The 23045-nt window shown below is 42.0% G+C and overlaps 1 protein-coding gene across 1 annotated transcript in view; it reads left to right on the top strand.

Moving 5' to 3' along the window:
- wwox (WW domain containing oxidoreductase) overlaps positions 1 to 23045 on the top strand; it is a 59683-nt gene that overhangs the window by 32001 nt on the left and 4637 nt on the right. The window contains exon 6 of the mRNA XM_044036084.1: positions 18348 to 18436. Coding sequence (XP_043892019.1) covers positions 18348 to 18436 — 89 coding nt within the window. The remainder of the gene's footprint in view (positions 1 to 18347; positions 18437 to 23045) is intronic.

Genomic DNA, 23045 nt, shown 5'->3' with positions numbered 1-23045 from the left:
ATATAAGTTGTTTCATTTGTTTGCCCAACATCTTTTCTCCTCTGTCATGTCTGGACATTGGGAAACTGAAATGCTTCCATTTAAGATGCGAGAGTATCCACAATTTTAAACTCTCTCTCCTACATAGACGCTCTCCTCTCCCTTACCACTGACACTGGAGAGGATGATGGGTACTCACGAGGCGATGGTCTCAGTTCTCACTTCTCTCCGCTCTGCTCCACTGCGATTTGAAACAAGTGTTTCCAAACACCTTTACATCCCTACTTTATCGCTCTGTCTTCTAACAGCATTTGTGTGCCTTTGTAGTGTAATTAATTATTACTTTTTCATTTATTTTTGTTTAATGCATGACCAAGAGGAATATAGCTCATTAAAAAAGCCCTGTGATCATAATAGGGCCAAATACAGGAACTGCAGACCTGGCTAGACAGGAAATGGAGACATGTACAGTGTTCTTCCTCATTAACGGAGCCCCATTTGGGCCATAAAGTACCATCCCAACGCGCTGAAGGAAAATGCCCTGATTAGAGGGGTGGAGGGGCATCGCTGCCCTAATGAAGGCTTCCCCCACAGTCATTTATGATATTGGTATGGGTGGTATGGTGACTGGGCCTGTGGGATGAGCTGACTTACAGAGAAAAGGACGTGGGATAGCCGAAGCAGTATATTTGTATGGACGGGAGATGAGTGGGCCCCGGGAATGCATATCCACAACTCATTTGCAGGAGTCAGTTTTACTAGGTTGCGGCTAATGGAGATGAGCTTGTGTTAAGAGCCAGGGGAGACGCTAATTTTACATAAAACCAAAAGAGGTCTGAGAGTTGTGTGTGTGTGGGTGTGTGTGTGTGTGGTCAGGCCGTGCTTACTTCATCCTGCAGACTTATCCAGTGGATTTTAGCCTTAGTGGCCATTTGACTTGTGTTGTCTGACGATGATGGATTGGACAATCGGCAGTTCATAACATTAATAACATCGTCAATGATATCGTCAATAACATTCCAGGGTTGATCTATTTTGTCCAGCAAGAGAAGGACAGACTTGTTGATGATGATGAACTGTAGCCCAACCTCAGTCTTAAGTCTTCTGCCAAAGATGATGTCAGTGTAGCTTTATTTTGGTCAAAGAAACCAACAGAAAGTGCAGAAAATCTTTTGCAAACAGCCATTTTTTTATGTCACAGCTCAACAATGTTGTAAAAATCCTACTCGGTACTGTTCCCCTATTGCTCAGTGTTTGGAGCTTTTATAGTGGGACCATAATGAATTGCCTTTTTTTTCAACATGTTTGGTCGTATTCATGTATGCGCAGCTGTATCCGCAAATTTTACTTTGGGGATTAATAAAATATTCTAATTCTAATTCTAATTCTAATTAGATTAAAATAATTTGAAACAATTTGATATATTGCCAATAGTGTTGTCTTTTATGTTCTTGATTTATTTAGGCTCATAAGGCCACAGTCCATCATAACATTATACATTCTTTTTCCACGTAACTAAGGAATTGGTACGATTTCAGTCGATCAAGATGCTTTTTCATTCTTGAATAAATTCACAAATGCTGACCCTCTGTTCTCATGTTTCATCTGAAACATAAACGATTAAAAGTAACTTCATTTATTATTACTATGTCTATGTTAATTGATATCTGATTTATAAATAGATAGATAGAGAAATCTTAATTAGACGATTTAAGGAGACTGTGATTGAGGGTTATCTACCTTTTTGTTTTTTCCTTTGCATTAAGTTATGACCACTGTTGAAAGCATTGGACAGAACTGGACATTGTTAATTAAAACGTTGCTTGAATTGCACACTCTTGTGTAGAAACTCGAGGTTGACCAGTGTTGTTTTTTCTATGTCCCTTATATTTAGACAGATTTCTTTTATCCTCCATCTGATAAAGACCACTACACCATTTTCAATAAATAATAATGTATAAACTAAATATTTATACATTATACCTTTTCAATGTAAAAATTACATTTTGCAACATTTACCATGTTTCTAAGAACACAAATGCATCATTTGTAATAATTTGCTGATTAGAAGATAATAATCTGATGTGACGATTATTAAAAAGAATGCAGATATTGGCCTGATTAATGGACTGGGTTTATCTCCAGTAGAAACACCTATACATGGATAATTGGATTTACATAGAATTTATGAACCTTTACCTTGTGATGAGGTACCTTGTCCTTTGGTGGTACATGAACAGCATGACATTCAGAATTTGAAAAAGTTTGAGTAGATGATGTTTATCTACTCAAACTTTTTCAAATAGGGCTGTGAATAACTGTTATTTTCCTGATAGATTATTTTCTTGATTCATTGAAGGTATCACAATCAATGGAATAAATCTAGATAGTTTTTCCCAAACGTAAACAAGAGCCTATTTACATTTAAGAAGCTAAATGCTAGAACTATATTTATTTTACAAAAAAACTCACTCAAACTGATGAGTTATCGAAAGAGTTGTTGATTATTTTAATAATTGATGAATCACTGCAGCTCTAATACACATACACACATATTTTAAGGTCCATTTACAGTCCAAAATAATACTTTGGCCAAGTCTTAGAATAAACTTCTCTGCCCACAGCTCCCTCCCCTCTCCCACCCTTCTAATTTCTCCCCTTTTTCTTGTCCCACCCTCCCTCTCCCCCCCACACCATCGCCGCAGGAACTACCTGAGGCCCTTGTGTCCACCTCATTCATCATTGGGTTTGATTCCTCTGCTTCCAGAGAGAGAGAGAGAAAAAAAGGAAGAGAGTTGAGGAGGAAGAGTAAAGAGTCATAACAAACCCTCCTCTGTTCTAGCGTCTTCTCTCCTACCCCTCCCTTCCTTCAGCATGTGAGGGAGAGATGAATGCAGCCAGTGGAATTAATTGCACCCCGTTACTGAAGATCAGCAAGTTTGCACTGTTGGCGTGCTGATCTGCCATATGGCTGCCCACTAGGTGAACACTTTGATTAATGTTGCCCACTCCCCACTTTTTTCCCCCCACTAATATTTGATCCTAATAACCGAAAGTCGGCTCCTCATTCGGAGCATCTCCAGCTCCACTCCTCCACGCTTTCCTCGCGGTTTCTCTTCCATTTTGTTTTCCTCTGCTCCTCTGATCCACTATTTTGCAGGCAAAGTTCGGTTTTTCCTTCACTGTTGTTTTGCTGCATGCTTGGCTCCCAGTCTTTGTGCGATGCGGTGTGGAGTTTATAGTATCAGTGAGATTAGAGTGAGGAAGAAAGGCCAGAGTGCGTCTGTGTTCCAGAGATTTGGAGCTATGGGTACATGTCCTTCGCAGTTGATTAGGCCCCTGGTGTGTTGACTGTTTCTCTATTAGCCTCCTCAGCCTCTTGTCTTCTACTGTGCACAGTGACTGCTCTCTACCCCAGAGGTCCTACACACACACACACACAAACAGGTACACACACTCACACATGCCATGCACACAGTCAGATAGGAAGCTGTGTTGTGGTCCGGGCAGTAACAAGGTGGTGAACAGATGCTGGAGTCACAATATCAATAGGACTGAGTGTAGGTAATAATACCTTAGCAGGGTTCAGCCACGAGACTGCGCTAACTAGAGAGGCAACTCTCAGGTGGAGCATTCACTATCTGCAAATCACGCCATGCAGCTGTGTGTGTGTGTGTGTGTGTTTGTGGCTTCACATGCTCCCATTACTTGTACGAGAAAGCCTGTTTTTACTGCAGGGGAGCAGTGGCTTAGTGTCAGTGCCATCATCAACTGCTGAGATTAAGTGTTCTCACCTAAGGTCACAAGTTCAAGTTTGTTTTCTTTCCCCTCCTGCTATAATGAGGCAGTGATGCAGAAGACTATGCAGACTACCTATGCTGGAACATCTAGTACAATCACTCGGGTGCTTTGTTTTCCCTCTGTTTTATGGCTCGTTCCTGCTGCTCGTCTATTTTGGTCTTCCTCGGCCTTGTTAAGTGCTGCCATTCTCCTGTGTTTGGATGTGGCCCAGAGGGCCCTTAGCAAGACCAGGGGCTGGGAATGAGCTGTGAACCCCCCGCCCAGGGGGTGCCCACAGTAGACTGCCAGTTCCACTAAATCTCCCTGATTACTGGTGGTGGCTGTTGTGTGATGGGGGTGTTTCCAGGGTGGCGGGCTCTCCAAAGAGGCTGATTGAGATGCAAATGGAGGCCATAACTCAGAGGTAATGCAGACCTGAGCACCCTTTGCCTCGTCCGTTCCTTCTCACCTCACTCTCTCATCGCTCCCCATTTACTCAAGCATGGGAGGAGGGACTGTTATTGTCTCAGGATAAAGTTAGATATTTATCACAGTGTAAGATGTGAATCTCTCTCTTCTAAGGCTACATCCACACCACTCAGGTTTCGTTTAAAGCAGCATAAATTCTGCTCCAGATACACCTGCCGTCCACCCCGCCCCAACATTTCCCCATAAATGGAGAAGTTTGAAAATGCTGCTACCTTTGTTTTAGCTTAAAAACTCTAGGGCAGCATTTTAGTTTGATTGGGCTTTAAAACAGATGACAAAGTTACCCGCATTGGCCTCCTGATTAGTTCTTACCAGCCAAAACTGGAATATCAGCTGTGTTAACACTTGCACTACATACATTTTACACGGTTTCGTTATAAATTCTGCCCTGGATACAACTACCCTGCTGTTTTAGAGTCCCTAAAAGGAGAATTTAAAAAAACGCTCATTATTTGCTTCAGTTTTTGTTTGAAAACTCAGCGTATTAGTCTGGACATGCAGAAAAAGAGACCTTTTAAACTTCTGCCATTCATATGTGGCCTCTAAAGCCAAATATAAATTAAAAAAATGGAATGTATGTAAAGGAGTGCCTTTGTAGTGGAGAAGAGTGATCCAGTGCCATATAAGATCCCTTTACAGATTCATTTTCTTCCAATCAGAAATGGTGCCGTTTATAAGTTCCCTACATGAAATTCAGTTGCAGTATTAGTGGGGCCTGCCCCACCGGTGCTCAGTAGTTGCCCTTTTGAATTTAGCCCCCGTCCTTCCAAATGTCTCTGCACGCCACTGATAACACGACGGCCAGCTGGGAACAAAAAGCTCTTACTTTCAGTTTAATTTCACCTCGCTGGTCTCACAACAGAAATTGTTGTCCTTGCATTTCACTTGTGTTACTTCTCAGTAAGCAAACAGCTGCAGAGGAGAGAATCAGCTTCCTGTTGACTTCTGTCACACCTGTATATGTAAATGTCTGGTTGACCTACACTACCTTTGCCATTCACACCTCATTCACTCACACTTTCATACAGCGCAACTATGTGCAGTGGATTTTCTATCACCCTCTCACCCATGCACACAGTTGAGAGACGACTCGCTCTACCACTGTGCTCATTATTTGGTTCAGTTTTCATTTGATCACTACAGAGCGGCCGAAACATGGACCTTTGAAAATGATGACACATGTGTCCACATTCACTTCCTGTTTGTCTGCTATTGGCCACGACTCAACTATCAGCAAAGAACAAACAAACAAACAAACAAAACAACTCCATCAACGCGCGCAGGTTCAGTTTCACGTCAGCATCATTCTCATGACAGAAGTCCAATCAGCTTCCTGTTGACTTCTATGCATGTCCAGTGTACCTGCAGGAAGCACAGTATGTGTAAATGGATAGAGGTTTTAATGAAGTTAAAGCATGAAACCAGGTGACGCTAGTAAACATACCTGCTCCTGTTAGCACGTATAGAGACACACCTGAAGATACGTCTGTTTGATATAAAGAACAGATGGACACAATAAAGTGAGAGGGGACTCTGCTGGCTAGTAGAAAGGTGGAATGAACAAGGGAGGAAGAGGGGGAGGAGTAATTGCACAGTCCTTTGCTGAATTGTTCTGTGGATGCAAATTTAAATCCCTCCTATTATTTTAATAATCTGCCTTTTACTGCTTGTGCTCGGATCATTTGTTTGCAAACCAGGTTATTTGGAGAGGGAGGCTCGGGGGTAATTTCATGCTTTGGAGCATTTATATCTATAACTTAATGAGGAGAGGGCCTGTTGTTTCCTGGTAATACACTGCTAGAGGGGAGCAAACTTTTTATTCTCCGTTTAGGGTACTGTTAGAGGGCAATAATGTGAGATTACTCTGATGGAATTAAGGAGCAAACTGAGGAGAGACCTAATGCAGCTTTAGGTGATAGACCAAACTTAATACTGATGTTTCATTCAGGGTTTTTTAGGTTCATGGGGTGTACCGATGGGCTTTCCCATTTGCTCCATCACAACAAGCGTGCACAGATTTCTTTCAAATTTAAGCATTCTCAATCGCCAGCTGCTGCTTAATTGGGCTCAGTCTGTTTTTTACCCTTATGTACATTTTATTTTCCTTCTCAATTATCTTAACTTCTTGAAAATGTTTATGCCACAGAGAAAACATAGTCTTTGCATCGGTTAATAAAGTTCAGAACAAGGGATGAGTCGGTGCAGGATTTGTTTTGGTTTGAAAAAGAATGATGTGATGAAAGGCTGATGTGATCCCAAAATCCTAAATATCCCATATATGCTTCACTGTCATGCAGGCTGTAGAGAGAATCGTGTACCATGCTACAGGGATCACTGGAGGTGTGTGGACTTTGTTTAAAGCTCTAGTATGCAACTTTTGTACACACATTAACAAATTCCCATTAGAGTGAGACCATTGTCAAATGAGTTCACGCAATGCTGATTAAGTTTGTGTTGACATTCCCACGCTGAACACATTAATGAAGCGAGACAGCTGTGAACGGCTGAGGAGTGGAGTCACTGATGTCGCTGCTCACCTCGTCGGCTGAAAGCGCCAACAAGCGCCCATGAAAGGTTTCCTCTTGAACCTCACAAGCCCTTTTTCCACTAACATTTCCAGGAACTTCAAAGTTCTTGTCACAATCAGAGCAAAACACTCAACACGGCAGCTGATTGCTTGGTTGTGTTTGTGGAGTTGGGGGTTGCAAAGGACAGACAGACCAAGATGTGATTTTTTTCCCCCTCATCCTTATAATGTATTACTTTGACTCGTGTCATAGTTTGCATCTGAATTATTTGCACTCTTGTCCCGTCCGCTGTGAAAAAACCTTTAGAAACGACACGTGCTGTCACGTCGGTGTCATCAAATGTCTCTAATAACACAGGAAAGGTTGCTAGATTTATCACTAGTTATCACTAGATTCGTTAGAGGGGTCTGAATACTCGCTAAATAAAGCGTCAAAGTGGCTGAGTTAGGAAATGTGGCAAAATGTGGTGATGTTAGCAACACTAGCAGTGATCTGGCCACAGGAGTTACACGTGGGAACTTTAAATAAAGGATCAGACACTGTGATTTTCAGGAAATGAAGAAGTGGCATAGAGCCATCCCTATTCAGAAGTGGCTCCTGTTTATCGTCACTCAGTTTGATCCAGGGTCCTTTGGTCCAGCCCAATTCAATTTAACACAACTTTATTGTATTTAGCTGTGAGACAAAAGGGAGACTTGCCATTTATATGGAAGTCAGCACACAGTCGTTAATGTAGTTAAGTCGCGGGGAGACGTGTGTCCATGTCTCATCGTCCACATCCTCTCCCCTCTGTCTCTTTCCTTCTGTCCTCCCGTCATTCCCTCACTCCTCTGTTTCCCCCTGAAGGACTCGTGTCCCGGGCAAATTGAATCAGACTGCATGAATTAAAACAATAACTCAATTTGTTTACAAGGCGTCATTTATTCTGTCAGGCCGGCGCTCCGTTGACAGTTTGTGGCTTGACCCCTGACCTTTGCTGAGGTCACATAACGTACTTATTACATTGTTTCTCAAGCTATTATCTGGCGACAAGGGGCTAAAGATGCACGATGAGAATCCTATTATTCAAATCTGTGCAACACTGTGACTGAATGCAAAATCACACGACCTTATCAACAGACGCGGTCGACCAGAGATTCACAAACTTCAGACGACCAAGATTCCCAAAAGTTCTGCAAGACAAAATAGAAATTCAAATTTTATTTCCCTTTTACCACAGAAAACAAAATACAGTATTGATCTCAATAAACATATCATTTCATTCATTCTATTCATTTATTTGTGTGATCAACATTAACACGTAAATATGACAGATTATAGTCATAAAATAAACACGTAAAGGGGAAAACAACATAGGCTGTGTCCCAGTCAACAAAAGACAGATTACTAATAATATAAAATATAAGATACAAACCAGGAAATAGAGAATATAAGTCTTAATGTGCTGAAGGGCCTGAAAGTGCCTATTTTAGTGTACAAACACATATTTCAATATATTTTCCTTTTTTTCTGCCAGAATTAACAATAATTATGCATGTTTTAATGAATTTGATACAGGAGATCATTTTCATCTTAATCTGAGGGGCCGTCCACATGGAAACGGGTTTAGGTGACGGGTGTTCTGTCCACGCGGAGATGGCGTTTTAGGGGACCTGAAACGTCAAAATGTCGACCTTGTGTCGTGTTTGAAGATTGTTGTCAGTGAAAAGCAACTAAAGTCAGTCTGAAAAGTAGCTAGATATCACTAGAACACGTCCTGTCTTTAGAGATTTAACACACGGGGCTGAAATAAGTGTCGAATGTAAAATAAACGGAGGAGAAAACAAAACCTAGTTTTACTTGAAGAAACAAAACAGATCAGTGATTGTTCCACACACAGTCATCTGCACTCAACATCCACAGTTTCTTCTTGTCTGTGTCTGTGTCTGTGTGTGTGTGTGTGTGTGTGTGTGAAAAAGATTGTTTACATTTTGGTGCCATGTCCTTGTGCATGTGGCCTGTGGCTAACCTGCAATACCTCTAATGCCCACCAGTGGGCCTTAGCCTAGACTTTGGGAAGCACTGAGGTCGATTATGTAAATGAATCTCAATCAGCTGGCACATGAATGTAAAAAATAGATCAATTCACAACTATTTATTATTGCTGAACAAGTGATAGTGCCCCTGTTTGGTTTCTACTGTCATTTTTATTTATTTATTTTGAAACCACATGCAGAATGTGTCACACTGATATCGTCAGTGTCTGCTGTCGCTCACCTTCATCTCTTCTTCCACCAGCAGAGCGCTCACGCCACTTTGACCAAAATAAAAAAACAACAACCAACAAACCCTTTAAAATCTAATTCAAGTAGAATACGACTCACACAGCCCTCGTCAGCCACTTGTCTTTTTCCACCTTCATTTCTCTTTGTAGAACCTTTTTAACCCACGTCGCTCTTTCTTTTTCACGTAACATTAACTCAGTATCGTTACTGTGTGATTTTCAGACCAGAGGAAAAAGAGAAAAGAAAAGACACCGTGTCTGAGGGAGCAGAAGAAAAAGGGAACAATCTCATGTATTTTCAGGCTAAACTATTGTGACAGTGGAAAATGGTAAGCAGTTTAGAATATCGCTAAACAAAAGAGCTTTTAATCAAAGTGCATACAAGACCCTGCGGAGTGTAAAACACTCCCTCATCAAAAGGCCTATTATACACTTACTCACATCAAAGGCCTCCATGTTTCTTAATTGCCAGATTCTTTTCTTACTCAATTATGTTATGTTTTATTTTTTATTTTTTCAATAACGCTGGTACAAAAAGAGCTCGGGTAACCAAATCACAGAGGCTTCATTTATCATCTCTCTGCAGTGATGCGTGTCCACGCGGTGTACATGCGTGTAAAAGTTTGTTTGGCACTTGAGCAGCCCTCCGGATACCGAGATGATACCTGTCATGAGAAATGAAACATGGTCCAAATGAACAGGTTCAGATGAAGCAATCATATTATTACTGCCACACTTGAAAAGAACGCATTATTTTGTACTTTTTTTTTGCTGATGTTCTCTAATAGAAAGTGGTGTAAAAGTGCACAGGATGTTGGTTGTCTTTGCCTCTAACTTTATTGTTATCCAACCAGAATATCATCAGCTTTTATGTCTGCATGTGATGCTCGTCCCAGACGCTGAAGTCCCTGTGCAGAATTGCAAAATAAGAGGGGTGTAAATATGTAATTGCCAGTGCTTATTCTGAGATCTGAAATATTAGGGAGCAATGTGGATTGCATTAAAACCCTGGTTGTTAGGGGCATCACTTACACCGAAGACGTGCGGAGGAAATGTGCACTGTCTGCGAATCTGGCGGAGATGGAGAGGGTGAGATGTGGGGAGATAGGGTGCAGGAGAGGGTGAGGAAATGGAGAGGAAGAGACAGAGAGAGGAGGAAGAGGAGGAGGAGAGTGAGTTGAAAGTCTCTTGATGTCTCTCTGAGAACACGGACACATTATTTAAATCTCCATCACTTTTTAATGTAAGTCTGATCATGGAAGGAAAACGGGGGTGACGTGAGGCTGAGGCACAAATGGACACACACACACACACACACACACACTCTAACACACACTGAGCAGATTTATAATCACAACACAAACACACCTGAAACACTTTGCCTTGATAAAAAATTATGAAAAAACACTCTTTCAGGACGGCTGAGGGATATTGTGTGTGTGTGTGTGTGTGTTTTGGTATATATGTGGGTGCACGTGTAAGTTTGTATGTGTGTGTGTGTGTTTGTGTGGAATCTGATATGTGCCTCAGGCCCCATGGCCCTGGTCTGTCTGCATCCGAAAAGCAAACGCTGCAATTATGATGACCGCCCTGTCCTTTTCATTTCCCATCTCTGTCTGTCTATCTGTCTGTCTCTCTGTCTCGTCTGTCTCTCGGTTCTCTCTCCATCTCTCTTTCCCCATGTTCTGTCTTCATCTATCCCCCTCTTTCTGACCTGACAACAGGTTTGATTACACCTCATTCTATAATTGCAAAATTTATATTTATAAAAAAATCTGCTCTAATTTTTTTCTCTGCAACAAATTGTTCAAGAGAGGTTTTGTGTATTTGCGTTTATTTAGTTGTGTAAAAGCTGTGATGTAAATTATACAGAAAGTGTCATTTATCTTTATAATTGTGCTGTTTTTACAGTTTCTCTGCATAAGATTTTAAGATTTGATTTAAGTTATCTATGCTATTAATGAATGAAAAAGTGTGTTTTGGATGCGATACATTGTGCTTCAAGGGATTTTTTTCTATCGCACACACAAACGGCATTTAATCCTCAATCAAAAGTGCGTAACATTGCACAAAAATTGCTTTTAATTTTAATTTCTATTCTATTACAATCTTATTGGAATTAAAATATCCAAATGAGACAGAAAAGGCTTTTCCAAAGGGCCTTTACCTGGTCAGAGGTTAAAAGAGCAGGTGCTTGAGCGCCACCTTGGGTCAATTACTGTACTGCTCTTGTATTACTATTACTACTGTGTAGTCCTCGTACTACCTCTACTCCACTACATTACATTACTGGGAAATATCATCCTTTTTTCTTTTTTTTTTTACTTCACTAAATTTATTTGACAGTTAAAGTTAATAGTTACATTGCAGATTAAGAATTTGAAAACCTATAATGACCGTATAAAATATAATGCATCACTATACAGTAAATTAAATTACACGGCGGTATATGAAGTGCTTAAAGTCACCTCACCTCAGCCAGCGATGACATTAAAATTCTGCTTACATTTGAATTCATCAGATTTAATAATCCTTTCATATAAAATGTAATTGCTATATCTCACACTGCCATTTTTTGTCCGCATAACCGTTGCTTTTTGTTTATGTAAAGTACATATATGTAACTGCTTAAACTGAGGGTTTCCATACTGTGGCACCAAACCGAGAGAAACTAATACTTCCTCCACTAAGGCTGCTTATCTGTAATTATGTTCCCTTTTGTTGGCTATAAGTCCTCCCTCCTTCTTTGTGTTACTTTTCTCAGCGTGTTCAGTGTTTCTCTGCAAACATGGACAAGGCTGCTTGTCAAGTCTCAGTGAGTGATTAACTGATTTAAGTGTGTGCTAATTAATGCGCTTCATTAATTACCTTCATCAGTGCTGTGTTTACGAACGCGGTCCGCGCCGTAGCCTTAGCACGCCGCTGAACGGAAACGTCAGAAAGTACTTAGCCAAGGTCTGGCCTGTGTGTGTGTGTGTGTCTGTGTGTGTGCGTGCGTGTGCTCGTGATGTCCGTGTTAAAAGTATCAGCACGTATGTGCCTCATATACCATGTTTCTCATCTGGAAAATCATCCCATGTCCTTCCTTCACCTTTCCCATATCTGCCCCAGCAATTGCTTGATTTGTAACTTGATTTCAGGAAAGGGAAAACCTGTAGATTATCCAGCTTTCATTAAGGGGGGAAAAACCCCGTCCGTGTCAGAGAAAGAAGAAATCAATTTAATACAGACTTAACTGGAGGAAATTGCATATTCTGCCTGTATGTGCTGAACAGGCACTTTCTCTTCCTCACCAGAGACCTGCCTCCCTATTAATTGCAGTGTGTGTCCATGTCAGTGGGTAAGTGGATGTGTGAGAGTGTGTGTGTGTGTGCGTGTGCACATTTGTTTGTTTGTTTGTTTGTTACGAGGCGCGTTTATTCATTTGGATGCGTGTTTTCCGAGTGTGTGTTCAGTCTCTGTGTGTGTGTGTGTGTGTGTGTATGGAGGTCAGCGCTCAGATCTGTGGTAGGACAACGAGCCAGATGTGTCTGTCTCTATGTGTGTGTGTGTGCGTGTGTTCGCCACATGTGGTATGTATTCAACATTTTTCTTTGTTGGTGTACGGTGCGTGCATAAGCACGAGCCCATGTGACTCAGCCAGGTGGAGAGGAGATTGGTTGGTATTTATGAACAAACGTCATAATTGTGACAGGATGATATACGAGCAGCACGTTCCATACTCTCCCCTCCCTCCTTTTCCCCTTTTTCTCTTTCCCCTCTTTTTTTATTTTTTTTATTTTTTGCTAAAAATGTATATCTATGATAAAATGCAGTCTTAAAAGCTGATGACCAGTTTAGTGTGGCGTGTTGTGTGGACAAGGTCACGAGAGATGCGGGTTCCTCTGAGTTCCTCCCTCCGAGGCCTGTTCTAATCTACGGAGCAAGAAGAAGGGCTCAAAGTCATTTCTCTAATTGCTTTTATAAGGTGCCCTTTTCACATGGTGTCTTCGCTGCTCATTCACTTTCACCGCCATTGCAACATCTTACGTCCGCACCTGCAGTTACAGCTATAGCTATAGAATATTACTGTTGCTTTATATTAATTGAATATAGAAATAAAGCTCAGTTTGTCTTGCCCCGCGCACTCTTTTACCACCGTGCTCTGTAGCAGAGTTGTTAACCGAGGTCTGCGGGGGTAAGTGTTTCATATATATGGGCGCACTTTTGATTTCTTAAGTGTTGTCCCTGCATTTTTGATCTATAAGTGGAGCCGAGGTGGCGAGGGGGCAGCGTGGGGTGAGGGGAGATGAAAACAGGGGTTAAAAAAGAGTGAGGCGGTGAAGGCTGAGACGGATAAGGGGAGAGGGTGGGAGGGTGTACTGGGGGTGGGTGAGATTGAGCCTAGTGCATTAAGACAGTGTATTATTTGGCGGTTCCACTTGCTTGCGTCCATTAGGGGTGGCTGCTGTGCTATTAAAGGGGTCAGCGAAGTGTGTGTACCTGTGAGTGCACATGTGCCAGAATGCCCGTGTGTGTGTGTGTGTGTGTGTGTTTTGTGTTTTAAGTAGAGTGGTCCAGTGTCTTATTGAACAGAATGGGGCTCCCCTGCTCTAATACCTCTTCATTTTATTGGATTGGATGGCCCCAAGTTCTAATTGTATTAAAGCTCCTTCCACCCCCACCCTCCTCCCCATTCTGTCTCCATCTTTATCCACAGCAGTGACCGCATGTCTTTCCCCAACACACGTGGAACACCAGGAGACACGAGGCCAACTACACGCGTGTTTGCACTGTGGGAACTAGGGACTGTACAGAGAACCGTGCGTGTTTCCACTGCGGGAACCAGTGACTTCATGGAAGCACAGAGTAGATTTTTATTCAGCATTTTATTTCCGCTGGTCAAGCTCCACACCGGCGTGTAAAATCTACTTACATCAACGCTAAAATCAGCACGTTCACCCGGGTTAGAACGTCTCTTAAACTCTACAGTGAGCAAATGATCTTAGCTCACTAATGAAATGAAGTCAGATGAAAACTACATTGTGAGCACCGTCCTCAACTGTAAAGAGTATGGAAGATGAATGCACTTCTCTGGAAATGATGCCAGAATTTGCGTCGTGTTCACCAGGTCAAAAATGTTGATCCAGGTGTGAATTCCAATTAAATGTATTGTTACTGGTCAAAAACCCATTTAATTGACCGGTAGGAATGAGCTCTAAAACTCCAACAGTTCACTCACTTTCACAGAGTTTATGTCGTCTCTGTACTGCAGGACGTGTTAAATCTCCTTTGTTTACCGTCGCTGTCGTCTTGTTATAAACATTATCGCCTCGTAAGGACCCCAATGCTAATGGCCTGATGTCTAATTTGTCCTGTAGAATTTTTTTTACAGTTTTATAGTTGTTCCATTCAACAGTTTAATAACGATCCAGTCATGTTTAACCCTTCGCAGTTAGCTCTGCTGTTAACTTTGCTGTTCTCACCCTCTCAATCTCGTCTTTACTCTACGAAACATCTGTTCACACGTCATCATGTTAATTTGTCTAATCTTCCCTGCTCTTTGTATTCTTTTTCATTCTTTGGAAAAGGTTTAAAGTTTCTGGAAGTTTTGGGTGGAAACGTGGTTTTACTTCATTTCCCCTCCTCCTCCTCCTCCTCCTCCTCCTCCTCCTCCTCCTCTAGCTTCCCTCCTGGTGAAAGTCATAAAGGTCATTGTCATGTTACAGACAGCTGTTCTCTTGGGCTGACGGCTGGAGGTGGTGGTGGTGGTGGGGGGGGGTTGAGAGGTGGCGGCAGGCATGGAGGGCAGAGGGATCTGATGCCTGTGTTATCGTCATGGTGACCTTGCTGGCTTCCGTCTCCAACGCGCGGTGGCTCCTCACCGGACGCGCCTTCATGTCCATGCGTGCGCAGTCACCGTCGTTTCAAGTTTTCAGGCTGCAAAGCTTGTTTACACGTCCGCTTCGTTCATAATTAGCCCTTTTGCTCTCAGCTGGAGCAATAGGTTGTGTGTAGCTGGGGGCAGTAAGCTCTGTCACCCCGAGCCGGGCTCTGTGGTGTTGCACACTCAGCGATTACTCCGGAGTTAACCAGAGAGGCTTTGCTGCCTCTCACTTTTCCTTCGCCCTTGAAGAGACGAGGAGTTGTCAGGGTCCTCATAAAAACCCTGAACGATTGCGTCCGTGCATTCTCCCTCTCTTTTTCTATCCCTTTTTTTCCTCTTCCCCTTCCAAAACCTGGCCATCTGTCTAATTGTTCACCTCCATCGCTTTAATGCTTTTTACATGCTTTTCCCCCCTCTTTCCAGGCAATAAACTTTATTTTCTTCGCAAGACTTCAATCTGCAGGGGGAGGGTAGGCGGACAGGCAGGCAGGCAGGCAGGCTGCTCACCTTCTCCCTGCTGGATTTGCTCCAGTGCCCCCCCCCCATTCTTCCCCCCCCTCTATCCTCCCTCTGGTCTCCCATTACTCCATCTCCCCCCCCACCCCACCACCACCCCCCGTCTCCAGAGAAGGGGATACATGTTCGTCAAGCTGACACCTGCTCTCATCTTCTCTGCTGGTCATACAAACATTGGAGGCTTCCCTGTTGAGGAGGCCTTACACTGACCTGTTAATGATCTCACCGCTGCGCTCGCTGACCTTGTTTGGGAGCAGTGTTTCATTTTTCTCTGCCTTTTACTGTAAACTCACATTAACCCTGCAAACCGCTGTCGTCTCACATCTTACACTGCTCAAAAAACCCGTTTAATCCCGGATTTAATCTGCTTTCTGATCAGTGGGAATGTTTTAATTTGGCATTCACTCCCTGCTTTAAAGGACTTTACGTTGCATGCAGGTTTTTATCAGGTTGTTAGTTGGAACTCAAGACTTGGAGTTGGTGAACACGCTAATTTCTTTTTCATCTGCTTAATTATTGGCAGTGATGCAAATGTTTTCAATTGTAAATTTGACGCTGAGCTTTGATGTAGTGGTGTTGTTTTCTTCTTCCTCCCACTCATCATATCATATCTCACACAGAGGCGATGAACTGACCAACCACTGGCACTGGGAATAGCGTTAATCAGTTTTTGTTTGAGCAGGTTCACCTGTGTTAAAAAAAAACAAAAGGATTTTCGTGTGAAAGACCAAATATTTTGCATATAACAGCGAAACCTGTTATCATTTGTGTATATACTGAGCCAAAGTGACCAGGAGCGTGAATGCATATTGCACATACAAGTCATTAAATTAGACAGTTGTCTCCTCTCACCTGTGATTAGTGCTGTGTGCAGATCATATAAGCAGGTACCCTGTAATCATATCTATAATAGCCATAATCAGACCTTTAATGGTTTGTAATAGCGTCCGTATAATGGTATAGAGTAGCATCAAGAGAATAATTCAGGCGTAGATAATGGTGTGATAGCACGGTTTTACCCTTGAGTCACAACACTGCATTTGTTGTATGTGTATGGGTGTGTGCGTGTGCCTGTGTATGCGTGTGTAAATACACCCCTGGGCAGTTAAGGTGTCTGTAAAATGCCTGAAGAGTCACATTTCCATCAGGAGCTGCTCTTAACCCTTTCTTGTGTTGTCTCTGTGCTCACTGCTCCGTGGAGACAGACACACAGAGCAAAGACATTCCCGTAGGACGCGCACAGACTCGAACATCACATCGGTAGAAACAGGCTGACAGGGGAACAGCAGCAGCAGCAGGAGGAGCCACGGTGGAGGTGGCGGATGGCGAGCAGAACGCTGAACGCTCTTCCGGGGTGTAATGTGAGCTGACAGTGTTCCTCAGGGATGGCGGGCAGGACGACAGGGAGAGAGAGGTAGCAGCAGGAATACTGTACCTGGTGCTGCTGGAGCCAGAACTCAGCTGGGAGTCCTGGGAGAAAGATCTCATTCTTGAGCGACGAGTCTAATGGAGCGTTAGTCTGAACAGAACATGCGCTACCATTCACACTTTACGCTCCTGTTCTAACATGAGTTATCTGTTTAGAGGATCTGTACTGATGAATATGCAGAGAAAGGTGAGACAGGGACAGAGGAAAGAGGGAGTTTACTCCTTCTGTTACACTGAAATTACACTGAGAGCTTTCGAAACTTTGCTCCATCTTTCAATTGATACATAAAAATATGGAATTTTGTCTCAGGGCTGAAACAATTACTCGATTAATCGATTACTAACTGAATCCTCAACTATTTTGGTCATCGATTTTTCAGATTCTTAAATTTGAATATTGTCTCGGTTTCTTTGCTCCATGTGACAAAGAAATCATTAAAACTGAATCATTTTGGTTTGTGGACAAAACCAGACATTTGAGGACATCGTCTTTTCCAGGTTTGACAAACACTGATCGATATTTTTCAACATTTTCTGACATTTTATGGACCAAACGATTACTCGATTAATCGAGAAAATAACCGACGGATGACTCGATTATGAAAATAATCGTTAGTTGCAGCCCTGGTCACAAACACTGGTGGCTGTGTTGCATTTTTTTTAATCCATTGCTGCTTCTAATGTAATTTATTTGTATGAGTTGTTTTGTGGCAGGAGTAAGTTTGTAGGATCAATAAAGTTTCTCTAATCTAACTGCTATGCTAATGACCGGAAGTATGACATTTGTTTGTTTACTTACGTCTTTCCCATACCTGATAAAAAACCCTCATGCATCGCGTCAGGTCGTTAAGGTTAATGCTGATTTAATAACCTGTTTAAACCTGTGTTTTAATGGCTATTTTGACCAGTATCACAGCAAAAAGGAACTACCTGCCCGGCCCTGTTCAACGGTCATGTCTGTATGCTCATGTATTTAAAACACAACAACACAATCGTGTACTGTTCTAGGAAACATATACTAATTTATGCCGGCATGTGTTGCTGGTGAGGCCTTTGCCCTGCAGCAGAATGGTACAGCAGGATGGAGGGAATGAGGAATATTTAGCCTGTCTCCCTCCGTGTGTAAATGCAGCTATGCATTCACTCTTTAAGTCATTTATCTTTCTCCGCTCCTCTTCTCTCCTCACCCTGTCTCCCAACATATGGCGTAAGATGAGCCACACACATACGCACAAACACGCACTGAGAACACGCAGTCAAAAAAAAATCCAGCTCTTCAAGAGGCTTCAGACAAGATTATAACCGTGTGTCAGCGCTTTTCTCACTTCAGTTTACCACACTAACTGATAGTGATAGTGAAGCTTTTGTAGAATGCCACGAATGTTGCCGAAAATCACAATTTTGCCACAGTTTTTGCAGAACATGTAAAACCCGCGATGCTCTGATAAGGACAAGCTGTTGTGTAACAATCGTACGTCTGTGTTTTCTGTCTCAACAGCAAAAAGCCAGAGTCGAAGCCATGATGTGTGATCTGGCCCGACTCTGCAGTGTCAGGGAGTTTGCCCAATCTTTCAAGGCCAAGAAACTGTGAGTATCATTTGTTTTGTTTTTTTAAATATTCATTGGGACACACAAATCTTACTGTAAAACATGATGGAAAATAATTGTCCCTTTAAATTTATATGATTTTACCCCACGTCCCACATGTCTGCAGCCATCTTTCAAACAAGTCCGGGCTATTTTCTAATTGTTTGCTGAGAAGTTATTGTGTCAAACTACATTCATGATAAAAAAAAAAACAACAGCAAAAGTTGAAAAATGAATTACTTTAGGTTTTTGCAACATCCACCTCAGTGTATAGACATGCTGCCTTTATCTGTGGCCTGTTTCTTGTTGATTAGCTTCGGTTCACTCCACCACATCCACTCGCACAGATAAATGTGTATCTTCCCGTCTATTTGCTTGACATGTTCCTCTTCCACGCTCGCCCGACCCTTGCCCGTCGGTTGCAAGTCACTGGGAACCGACGTGAACCTCAAATACACTCTTGTGTCAGGGCAACAACTTGATTAATAGACGGAGGATATTTCCCACGGGGCTGTCGAACAATTAAAACAATTAAGTAATTAAACGCTTGATTTGCTGTGATTAATCACAGGGTTTTTTTTTTTTTTCCCAACTTATGATTTGTGTTTAAATGTAAAAGCACAGAATGAATGTAGACGTAACACAAAGGAAACTGATTTAAAGTCAGATACTGTTTATTGGAACACAAATCATCCTAATCTTAAAAATAATGACAATAACTGTGGCCCCAACTTAGGAGATGTTGTTTTTACAATTAACCATTATATCATGGTGTTAATGTTTCTTTATAAACATGTTATAAAGAAACATGTTCCCTTCTCTTTAAGGTCTCTGACCTTCCTCATTTTCTGAAGGGCAAAAATTCTATGTAGAGGAAGAAAAGAGAATAAAGAAAGTAAAGTGAACAGATAAGAGCAGAAAAGCCAAAAGTAATGTGAACTAAACAGCGTCCTGCATTTAAGCTGGTCACTATGTCATTATTATGCCTGACTTGGAGTACATTGTATTTAATGGACATCCTGATCCAACTGTTACTGATGGACACCATATGGACAAGGCCCCAGGAGTCTGTCTGTGTGTGTGTGTGTGTGTGTGTGTGTGTGTGTATTCGTGTCTTATTGCTTGACATTGATTAACAAACTACCAGACTTTATCACACTTATTTTGTGGTGGTCAGCTTTTACAGCACGTGTCTTTCGTATTGTGGCCGGTCGCACAGTTGCTATTTTGGGGTCATGTAATCTGTCATCCATACTGTTTGCCTGCTCGTGTGTGTGTGTGTGTGTGTGTGTGTGTGTGGGGCGGGGGGGAGTGGTAGCGTCAGGGGAGCCCCTTGGGGAGAGGCAGGGCAGTCATTGCCCGTAGCAGCCCTTAGGCAGGGTATGGCCATCCAGGACACGTGTCTTGGGTCACAGCCAAACCTCATGGTGGTTTCCCCCTCAATAGTGTCGTTCATTTTAAATCTCAGACATGTGCCTCTCCAGTCCATAATGGCCCAGGTTCACATCTGGAATAAACATCCATCCTCAGTGATGTGATTGTAGGTGGATAGTGCTTAGTATGACACTTGTCCCCGCCCTCTATTCAAATACACACTGATCTAATGACATCATAACGAAGAGTATTATGATGTCTTTAACTATTTGTACAGATGTGTCTGCTGTCAGAGTGTGTGTGTATGTACATGTACTGATCTGTGCTTATGTTTGTGTGCAAGTATGAAAGAGAGAGAGAAGAGAGACGAGAGGTGCTCTATTCATGCCGCTGCAACATGAAATAATAGTTGAACCATTTGAAAGGTAGTTCATGTTTGTATAGTGGTGGTGGCTGCAAATAATTGATCGGTTTTGTTAAAACTGAGAGTAAATAGCCTGTATTTATAAAGCACTTTTCTAGTCGTACTACAGTTTTCGCCATTCACCCATACTTTTATACAGTGCATCTATGTGCAGTGCGTTTTTCTGTCAACATGTTTATTAACATAGGGGTTTAGTGCCTTTTTATAAAATGATGACTCGTCCCATTTACCGGCCGACTTTTTTTGTAATCTAACAAATAATCAGATAATGGATTATCGGTTATCGGTGCTCACCCCTAATCCTAACGTGGTTTCTGTGATCGGGTCTGAGGGCAGATTCAGGAGAGACTTGTACTGAGCTCGATCTGCACGTGATGATCACTAAACATGCAGGTCTGAACAGGTTCAATGAAATTCTGTATCTTGACCTCTCCGTTACCCCCTGCCCCCAGAATCACTCTCTCTGTATTTGTTTTTTTTTTTTTGCATCCCTTTGTGTTTTTCCTTTGTCTGTACACCTCAGTTTCCTCCTCTCTCATGATGTCTCTTTCTCTGTCTGTCTCTCTCTCTCTGTCTCTCTGTCTCTCTCTCTCTCTCTCTCTCTCTCTCACTCTCACTCTCTCTCTCCACCTCAGTATTTTGGCAAGGTTGTATTTCTTCATTAGCTGTGCTGTTAGGGGGGAGTGGGGGAGTCCCAGGGGACGTCAGAGTACATTAATTCTCATCAGAAGGCGAACAGAGCACAGTGGAGGCTGGGAGCTCTGAGCTGTGAATGGCACTGGGCAGCTGTCTGACTCTACCACCACTCTATTACCGCACGTATGTCTTCAGGCATAACACCCCCGGGAGTGTACACACACACACACACACACACCTATGTGCATACATGCATGGACATTTCTGGGCACAGAAGCATATACACATAGTTTTGTAAACAGACAAACAGACACGCAGTCTCTCACACACACACACACACACACACACACGCGTGCACACAATAATGCTCCTGCAGCGTGTCATTGACAGGTGAAATGTAATCAGAATTCCTTTTTCTCCCGTCTCTCGTTTCTTACTCCCTTGCTTTTAAGTGCTTTAGTCAGTGGCTTTCACGCTGCTCTGTGTTCCATTGACCCCAATTCTGCTTTAATTGCCTGTCCTTTGAAATGAAATTACCTGGATATTGATATTGTTGAATGCGGCGCAATTTTATTGGGATGTAATTGATGTAGGACAGTGCTGACAGAGTGCTCGTAATACAGTTTCTACTGAACGGCTTGTAATTAACACATGCAATTTGTTTTCACCTGCGATTTTGTTTTTTCAAACTACATGCATGCTGTTCCCATTTCATGCATATTGTTTGTAATATGTGGCTGTTATAAATAAATGCAGGCCATAATAGAGGTTGACAGGCCCATTTTTGCCACTTTGTTAACAATTGTATTACTTGTTAATGCAAGTCGACACATTTTTATTCTTAAAAACTTGCTTCTACATCACTAAAACTTTATTGAACAATGTTTTCTCTTATATAGAATGTCTTTTTGTTGTTAAAGATCCTACTAAAGTCTCTACTAATATTTATTGTAAGATAAAACAATAATTATGGCAACGCAATCTTCCTTAAAAGCAATGTCATCAAAATTCAATATATATCAATATGTGACCATTTTGTCCAGTCCTACTTAGAGTTTGACCAATTAATCAGTCTGATTTTTATTGACAAATATTATTTTTGTGGTTACCCGTCTCATTTAATTCATATTTAAAGTGTAAAATGTAGCAACATTAATTAGTAATTAGTGATTATTATGTGGCCTTCAGTTAGCATCATGGACATGAGCCACCATAACAACTTGCCCATTTCTGGGCAAATAAAAAACAATTCATACAAGCAAGTGATTGTACACTTAAACAAAATGAAATATAATTATTTATCTTGAGTCTCTGCTTAATAAAAATAATTTAACACACGTGACCTTTAAATACATGCATTCTTTTTTTAAAATAAAAATGTTAAATTCATATTTATTCAAGGTGTGCAGTTCAGTTTAATATTGGTTATCATTAAACTAATGGCACATGCTTACCAGCTGCACTGATTTCAGCCACAGAAAAAAAACTATATTGGTCCACCTTTAAGCCAGTTTACACTATCTTAGTAACATTAGCTAACCCACTTTATATTCGCACATCTCTGGTGTGTGTGTGTGTGTGTGTGTGTGTGTGTGTGTGTGTGAGAGAACATGGGGCCGGATGAGTGGTGTACACTTATTTACTGTATGCGTGTGTTGTCTGTGCCAGTTTTCCTGTTGCCAATAAAGTGCAGTGTTAATGACCAGTAGTGTGAGCCCAGCTCACACAGGCAATATCTTCTGCTGGCCCACATTATCATAGAGGTCAGGGGTCATACCCAGGGGGGTTATTTAAAGTAAATATATAAACTGATGTCTCCCTGTTTGGTAGTTACCACCCTCGTTTGACCAGCGCTGAGATTGCACAGTGCACACAGTGTTGTGTTAGGGCTTAATGTGGAGAGCGGGACTGTGGTGAGCAGCAATAGGCCTATTAAAGACATTCATTAGACCTGTGCTTATGAGAGAGGGACTAACTGGTGGGCAGTTGAATTAACAGGCCTTTTACATTACAAGCAGACTCACCTGAGGCCCATCTGAGCTGTGTGTGTGGGGGAAATCGCTCGGCTGGCCAGAGGAAAGTTGGTTATTGCAGTTTTTGATCGCAAATATGTGATGTTGTTTGAGTGACACGGTCTTTTTAAGCCAGTGCTGTTTTTGATTTGTAAACAGACAT

The sequence above is a fragment of the Solea senegalensis genome, linkage group LG10 (assembly GCF_019176455.1).
Source record: "Solea senegalensis isolate Sse05_10M linkage group LG10, IFAPA_SoseM_1, whole genome shotgun sequence".
Lineage (NCBI taxonomy): Eukaryota > Metazoa > Chordata > Actinopteri > Pleuronectiformes > Soleidae > Solea > Solea senegalensis.
Note: the sequence above shows the minus strand (reverse complement) of the source record. Positions and strands in the feature narration are given on the sequence as shown.